Raw genomic sequence first — 7,833 nt, forward strand, 5'->3', positions numbered from 1 at the left:
GGGATCTTTATCTGGTTTTAACAACAGGTTAATCATTGCAGTTTTCATGGTAGGAGAAATTCTAGACCTAATCACAAATTCTTCAACCATTCTTATGAATAGCGAGGACAGGGTTGGCCAGAAATGTTCGTAGAACTCAGCAGGGACGCCATCTGGGCTAGATGCCTTGTTACAGAGTATTTGATTAAGAATAGTTCTTCTAGAGCTATAGTTTATCCAACATCGTACCTTGATCTTGTGTTAAAATAGACAGATCTATAGCACTCAGAAATTTGTGAATGTTTTCCATATTTGGGTCATGGTCAGAAGTGTATAGATGCATATAAAACGTCCTAACAACATTATTTATGTCTGGAAGATAATGAAAAGGTTTCCCTGCTGAGTCTTTGATAACTACATGTTTTTTGTCTTTATTTTGACTAAATAGCTTTACTAGATATTTATCTGATTTATTTATTATTGTATTCAGATTTCTCATGTGTCAACCGCTGTATAAGAAACTGTGATTTTGTGTTTAACAAAACATTTAAATCAAGTCTGTGTTTTCTTAAATCACACACCAGCTGTTCAGAAGGGTTGGTTGTCCAATTTCTTTTCAACAATTTAATTTTTTCTTCCAAATTGTGCCTTTGTCCTTTTTATAGGATGAGTATGAGATAATCCTGCCCCTTAAAACAGCTATGCCAGTTTCCTATAATAAAGTTAATAAATGTTCGGAGAATCATTTATATCCAAAAAGGATGTCCATTCTCTTTAAAATATTATTTAAGTCCTACTTTTTTAGCAAAGATGTGTTCAAGCACCATCAGGTGGTCGATTTTTGTTGCCATTTTTTATTGAGTTTCAAAGAGACAGGTTTATGATCACTTAGTGCCCTTGAGTGGAATTGTGTTTCTGATGTATTTGGATGAAGGGAATTACTAGCTGGGGAAAAATATATTCTCGATGATGAATGATGGACTTGGAAAAGTAAGTGAATTCTTGATCATCAGGGTGGTTTAAACTCCAACTGTCACAAAGGCCATAATCACTCTCCACCATTTGACCCTAGAACTTAAGAAGCTTCTCAGATGAGAGGTGAAACATCTTCAAGCAACTTGAAGTCCAGACGCTTTCTTTCCCAAGCTCCTTCGAATACAAAAGGATAAGAAGAGCAACTTGTCAGTCTCACTGTAAAGCATACCCTGATTTATTCTCATTTGCAATAATTATATCTGCTTTTTACAAACAAACAATGATTTTTCCACCTCAGGTAAACTTCAGTGGATGACTATGGGCTGTCCAGTGCGGAGTCACGTGTGCTCAGCAGGGTTTTCTTCTCTCGAGAGAGCTTGTCGTATTTTCTGCCAGAAGACTCCAGTGTGTTGACCAGCCTGTGGCCAGCTCAAGTAAGAGCTCCTCTTCACCAGACTCCTTATTTGGTAGTACGGAGACAGCTGGTTGGCTGGTATGTCCTCCAGAAACACCATGATCAGCACATCCTTGTGCTCATCGAACAGACGGAAGCTAAAGACATCACACACAGATTAATCAGTGTAGAAGCTGGCGATGTCATTACATGTAAAGACAAAGAGTTGGTAATCATACCTGGCCATCTGGATTTCTTTGGAGCACCACTCACTCTGCAGGTAATTTGGGCTGATCACACAGATAGTCTTTCTGCTGCTATAGATGGCCTCTGTAATGTTTTCTACAATGGGCTTACCTGCAAAAACAGAAATCTGAGACGTTAAACAAAAATCTCACACATCAAACATGTCAGCATTTTTCAAGTTTTAACATTTTCTAGTTAAAACAGCTCTGGTGAATAACATAATGTGTAGCCTTTTCTATAAGTTAAAAAATTCTCACTTTTGAGAATAGCAGGATCTACAGTAGTGTCTAAATTCCAGTCACAGCCTTTGGAGAACAAAGAACAATTCAATAAGCTTCTGGAGTAATAACTGGTGTTGGTCTTAACTTTAATTTTTATAGTTTCTGGAATCCAAGGCTTACAAAAACATCGGGAGTACAAAAACAGCTGTCTTTCTATTTTCTTTTATGCAAAACACAACTTCATGATTTCCTTTTCCTACATGTAGGATGCTTTGACAGTTGAGCAGCACATCTAAAGTTTAATTTTAGAGGTTTAAAGATCAGTTTGTAGCTCTTGTCCAGATAGTCAGTCTAGCATTCAAACTTTGTTTTGTGGGTCATGTGTGATTGGCATTCTTGTTTGACATCATATCAACCATTTGTGTTTGCGTAAACATAGTGTAGTAAAATTTTGAACAAAACAAAACAAAAAACGGTGGTGTGAAACCCTGATCTTTGTCATTACAAGTTTAGAGTGGCAACAATAGTGTTTAAAGGAAAGATGAGACAGAGTTTGTGTGGTAGCTCCATTAAATATTGATCTAAAGATAGAAAAATAGAAAAAAAAGAGGTTAATGAAAAGCATCTATACCTGGTTCAAAGTCTCTGTGGTGCAGACAGAGTTTCCAGCCCTGTTGACCCTCCAGCTCTGGAAGCAACTCTCCACAGACCCAAGCTTCATCATGAACATTGTAGGAGACAAAGGCATCGTAGCTGTGAGGAATACCTTTCTTCCTCCTCTTATTATCATAGAGAAAGGCCAGGAAGAGGTAGTAGGCATATGTGAGGTGTGACCTCAGGAAGTGATAGATGAAGGATGCGAGGAGAGTAAGCACAACTAGACTAGAGCTAAAAAGGAAGCAGAGCAATGCAGCATCTATCCGACAGGAGTCAAAACCAAAGTCAAGGAATTTTTTTCCCCGTTGGCTGACAGGAAACGCACAAGTGTACTGATGTGCATTAACAACCTGTGTCTGTTTGCTGCCTTGAATCCACTGGATAAGACCGTAATTAGAACATTCACATGTTAAAAGGTTAGCAGATAGATCCAGATATGTCAAGCCTGGAAGGGATTGGATAACTGTTTCACTGATTACAAACAATTCATTGTCACTGACGTTTAGCCACCTGAGTGCCGACAGTTTGGCCTCTGCTAGAAAATCCAAAGACCTGAGTTTATTGTTGGAGAGGTCGAGTATTATCAGGTTTGGAATTGGCAAGAACACGTCAGATGTTAAAACTGAAAGCTCGCTGTAAGATATCCTCAGATGTTTCAGTTGCGGTGTGTATTTAAATGTGTCTGGGTACAAAGATCCCATGAAGTATGCCTCTGTTATTAAGTACTCTAAAGAAGTCAAACCACTGAGAACATCTTTTGAAATATCGTAATATCCTCTATGAACCTTGATAACAAGTTCCTTCAATCTTTGTAAATTTGAGAAAGGCCTATCCCTTTGTTCAGAGCTGTTGTGGGTTCGGCTTTCAACAACATTTAAGATCAGAGTGTTTAAGTTTGACAGTCCACTGAAATGGTCATAAAAATAATTATCACCTAACAGATAAAGAATCTGGAGGTTATCAAGTCCTTCGAACCCTCCTTCATCAACACTGTCACACTCGTCTAAGTCTATACACAAGTATTGAAGGGAAGACAAACTATGGAAATCTCCATGAATAAAATTCATGATATCAATATTTCTCAAATTTAAAAACTCCAATGTCTGTAATTTATCTTTGAATGTATCTATAAATGACATAATCTGGTTGTTTTCAAGATTTAAGATTTTCAAATTGTTTACATTTTGAAAAACACAGTCAAAGATATAGGATATTTGATTGTGGCTCAGATCGAGTATTGTTAGGCTTGTTAAATTCCAGAAGTAAGGACAGTAAAGTTCACTGATGTCATTGGAACTAAGGTCATAGACTTCCAATGTGGTGAGTCCTTGGACGGCCACTGGCAGTTCGGACAGTTCATTATTTTGTAATATCAGGCTTCTGAGCTGTGTCATTGACTGGAGTGCATTATCAGCCATGCTGTTTATAAGGTTAAATGATAAGTTGAGCTCAGTAAGGTTAGAACAAGACTGCAGCATGTGCTCTTTTATGGTGCGAATTTCACTATTTCTCACATCAACTGTTCTTAGAGAAGGAATTTGGCAGGCAACATCAATGAGACCATCATCTATCCACTTTTGTATGTTATCCATCTGAAACTCTTGAAGAGAGTAAGCAGTCTGCAGAATCGCTCTGTACACATCAAAGCTAAGAGAAGTTTCACTCATGTGCAGTCTCGTTAGGCTCCTCAAAAAGGTCTTGTTTGACACTTCCCACTCGATGTCCTTGGACCAGCCTCGCAAGTCCAGAGACTGCAGATGAGGAAAAATGTCTCTTGTAATGCTGAACTTCTTCACTGAATCCAAACTTAGAGTGAGTAGGTTTGAGGTATTTACATGGAGGTCATCGGACTGAAAAGAACTAAAGGTGTTATAAGTAATAATCAAATGTTGTAAAGTTGGGAGTTTAAAAATGTAATCAACAGCTTTAATTTGATGCAGGAAATTATTGCTCAAATCTACTGAACGTATGATGACCAGGGGCTGAAAGACCACAGGGGAGATAAATGAGATATTGTTGCTGTTCAGAGATAGGGTCTCTAATTTGGAAAGACCCTGAAACATGTTTTTTGTCAGTGCTGTGAGTAAATTTTCACCCAAGTCGAGAACTTTTAACTCTACCAAGTCTACAAAAGTTCCATCATCAATTTCTAAAATCCAATTATTTTTAACATAAAGAGCTTCAAGCTTAGATAAACCTCTTAAATACATCCTGGAAATATTTGAAATGTCATTTGAGCTGAGATTGAGCGATACTGAATTTCCAGGAATGTCATCTGGAATAGCAGTGAGGTGACGCTCTGCACATGTAACTGACACGTTGTTTGAATTTTCAGAATAGAGGATTGTGCAGTTTTTTAGAGAAAAAGCAAGTGAATGTTCACAATGAAACAAAGAAGACAGAAGTGAGACAAGCAGCAGATACACGCTTCCTGTAGCTAGCATGTTGATCTCAGTAGTGGTTTTCACTTTCTTGAGGAAGATGGAGGTGGGAGCATACTGTTGATCAATACACCTGAAGCAGACCAGAGAAGAAAGAAAATATAAGGTAGGTCTTATCACATCACACTTGTGGTAACAAGCTAGATAACACAGAATGAAGTTTAAAGGAAAGTGTCATGGTCCGGGTGAGTGCTGGGTTTTCCTGCGTGTCAGTAAATCCATCACTGGGCAGAGTCACCACACCCCTCGCTTGTGGCACCTGTGTGTAATTTGCTGGGAGGCTCTTAAGACCAGCGTTCTCAAACATTCTTTGCTGGAACGGCAGCTAACCCACGTTAGTGAGAGTCATTGCTCTGTAAACCCCCATTTGCTGTTTTTGTCACGCTAACCCTGTCTACTTGCCTTTGCAGCTTCACAGTGGATTGGATCTTGCTGTCAATAACCACTCTACTTCCCGTCACTGGTCTGCTTTCTATACTCGGCGCTATTCACCTGCCTGCCTCCCTGCCTGCCTCCCTGCCCAACACCTCACAGTGAGTGTACACGAACTGGTTTAGCCTCACTCGGACCTTTAATCCCTCCAAGCCTCGCCTTCAACCCAGACAAGTAAGACTGTGTATTTTGTTGCCACCATTTCTTTGACTGCTGCGTGGGGCTTGTATTGACTCTACACACCTTTCATTACAGTAATTCAGAGAGAAACCCTGTGACCCTGTACCTAGTGTGCCTGCTCCGGAAAACGCCAAATAACACGCCCAGCCGGATAAGGAGACTATTTTCTTTGGACTTTGCTGCTGCACATGTAGTGTGACTCTTGTTTACTTGTGGAGATAGTCCTAGCCAAGTCTTGTGTACTTTCACAGCATCCCTAGTAACAGTTTTGTCTACTAGCCCTTGCCAATCACAGTGTTTGTAGCTACAGATTCTTAGTACTGTAATCTGAAACTTTACATTAGTAGGTAACTAATATTCAGAGGTCTATGTTTCCCCTCTTGCCCTTAGTTCACGTATAGCATTTGTTTCATTTGCCTCTTTCATGGTGTGCCATTTTTGAGTGCTAAATAAACTATTCGTTTGCACAACACCTGCGAGCCTCCGTGTGGTGTCTGCATTTGAGTCCACTTACCTGTGTCTGGCTGCCCGGTCGTGACAGAAAGGCAGGCAGCTGAACTACAGATGGGCAACTGAGTTGTCTTGTCCCAGCAAATCACTGTTTTCTATGAAAAACCCATATAGGAACCCCAAAGGTCAAACCTGGTGTTGGGAACTTGTGGACACCCCCAAGTGGGATAAGTATGGGTTTGTCCTGCCCACAAAGCCCCACAGTTCACCCACACCTAGTCACAATAAGTAGCCGCTTCCCTATTATTTATAATAAGGAACCACCATACAAGGAAATGTGAGTAATATGGAAACCACAAAACCTTTTTTTTTTTTTTTTTTTTTTTTTTGGTCTATATCTGGGATGACTGATTCAAAACATCAGTAAATGGAAGTTAAAGTGCATCTTACTGCAAAACAACTCAAGATTGGCTTTAAGTTTGTTGTTTTTTTGGGGGGGTTTTTTTTATTGTTCTGTTTTCTTATCGTGGGGAATATGTGAGCCACACAGTGTGAGACCTGGGTGGAGATTCCATTATGGTTCCGATTGCTGGCATGAAATATTTGGCACATGTGGACCACATGGTGCAGATTCGGGCACCAGTGCAGCAGCCTGCACCTACAAGGGTACATGACACTTGAACAACCATATTTCAGACTTACCAAAATATCCTAAAGGTTTAGCATTTGTAAGACTAGCAGATAAAACAGAGTGAGCACAGAGTCTCTAAAACAGATAAAGATCCTCAATACAAGGAGCTTCTAAAGCTTTTTCACACAAGGTTTTTCTTGGTCATCATCTCAATATTGTTGTCAAAAAAGGAAATGCAGGCAAATTATGTGTATATGAAAAATATTACCATGTTCAACATAAATGCAGATGCCTGTAAATAGTTTTCGCATTCTGTTATTTGAATTACTTCCCCAAAAGTGCATCTAACAATAATATATATCAACAGCTGTAAAGTTAAATTAATCATCTTCTATTGAAGCCCTGTTTCCTCAGTGGAGGAAGTCAATCCAGATATCGTAATCATCTAACAAAGGAACAGATATTTTTGATTTAACGTGAACTCAGCTGACTCATGTTTTTTTTCCAGTAGACAACAAAAGTATTGTTACACAGCCTTACCTTTTGCATGTTTTTCCTTGTTTCATCAGCTTGACCAGACACAGTTTAAACTCAGTCTGCTGGCAGTGTCTGACAAAAGTGAATATTTTTTTGTATCATTTTGACTGATGGTCAAGTTGGACTGGAAGTGAAACTGAACTGCCTTGTCGAGAAAAATACACACACACCGGCCACTTCATTAGGAACACTTTGCAAGTTATGTCATAGAGCGACTGTATGGCGAGCAGGTTTAAGACCCAAGTGCAAGATGCCAATAGCCCAAAGATGACTCCATAAACAGCTTTATTGTTGAACTCTTTTCAAAACACACAAAAAATTGGTCAGTAGTAAGTAGTGATGTTACGTCTGACACTGGCCCCAGGCCTGTGTCAAGAAATAGGGGCGTATCCAAATGAAGCCTGAGTGGATAAATGGTAAATGGCCTGTATTTGTATAGCGCTTTACTAGTCCCTAAGGACCCCAAAGCGCTTTACACAACCAGTCATCCACACACTGGTGATGGCAGCTACATTGTAGCCACAGCTGCCCTGGGGCGCACTGACAGAGGCGAGGCTGCCAGACACTGGCACCACCGGGCCCTCTGACCACCACCAGTAGGCAACGGGTGAAGTGTCTTGCCCAGTGACACAATGACCGAGACTGTCCAAGCCGGGGCTCAAACCGGCAACCTTTCGATTACAAGGCGAA

General features: G+C 40.0%; 1 protein-coding gene and 1 long non-coding RNA gene across 3 annotated transcripts; one reads left to right on the forward strand and one right to left on the reverse strand.

Moving 5' to 3' along the window:
• Window positions 1-783: 783 nt before the first annotated feature.
• LOC120715707 (toll-like receptor 13) lies at window positions 784-7,611 on the reverse strand. The gene is made up of 5 exons (XM_040002793.1): window positions 7,147-7,611; window positions 2,447-4,986; window positions 1,588-1,705; window positions 1,248-1,506; window positions 784-1,128 (listed from the first exon to the last, which is right to left on the reverse strand). The coding sequence occupies exons 1-4, from the start codon at window positions 7,170-7,172 to the stop codon at window positions 1,293-1,295; spliced, it is 2,898 nt and encodes a 965-aa protein (XP_039858727.1). The 5' UTR covers window positions 7,173-7,611; the 3' UTR covers window positions 784-1,128; window positions 1,248-1,292.
• LOC120715710 lies at window positions 5,020-5,997 on the forward strand. 2 transcript variants are annotated; one of them, XR_005691724.1, is made up of 3 exons: window positions 5,020-5,247; window positions 5,324-5,519; window positions 5,601-5,997. It is a non-coding gene; the product is annotated as an uncharacterized LOC120715710 (long non-coding RNA). The 2 variants fall into 2 exon arrangements; XR_005691723.1 differs by having other exon boundaries at window positions 5,020-5,519.
• Window positions 7,612-7,833: the final 222 nt, after the last annotated feature.

This window comes from Simochromis diagramma, unplaced genomic scaffold (genome assembly GCF_900408965.1).
Source record: "Simochromis diagramma unplaced genomic scaffold, fSimDia1.1 OVJJ01000457.1, whole genome shotgun sequence".
In the NCBI taxonomy this organism is placed as follows: Eukaryota; Metazoa; Chordata; class Actinopteri; order Cichliformes; family Cichlidae; genus Simochromis; species Simochromis diagramma.

Bases quoted from the DNA above. Each gene is read 5' to 3' on its own strand.
- LOC120715707 (XM_040002793.1), bottom strand. From the start codon at position 7,172: ATGAAACAAGGAAAAACATGCAAAAG. The intron at 4,987-7,146 runs GTAAGGCTGTGT...GGTCTGCTTCAG, and splicing joins CAAGGAAAAACATGCAAAAG to GTGTATTGATCAACAGTATG. The intron at 1,507-1,587 runs GTATGATTACCA...TGATGTCTTTAG, and splicing joins AAAGAAATCCAGATGGCCAG to CTTCCGTCTGTTCGATGAGC.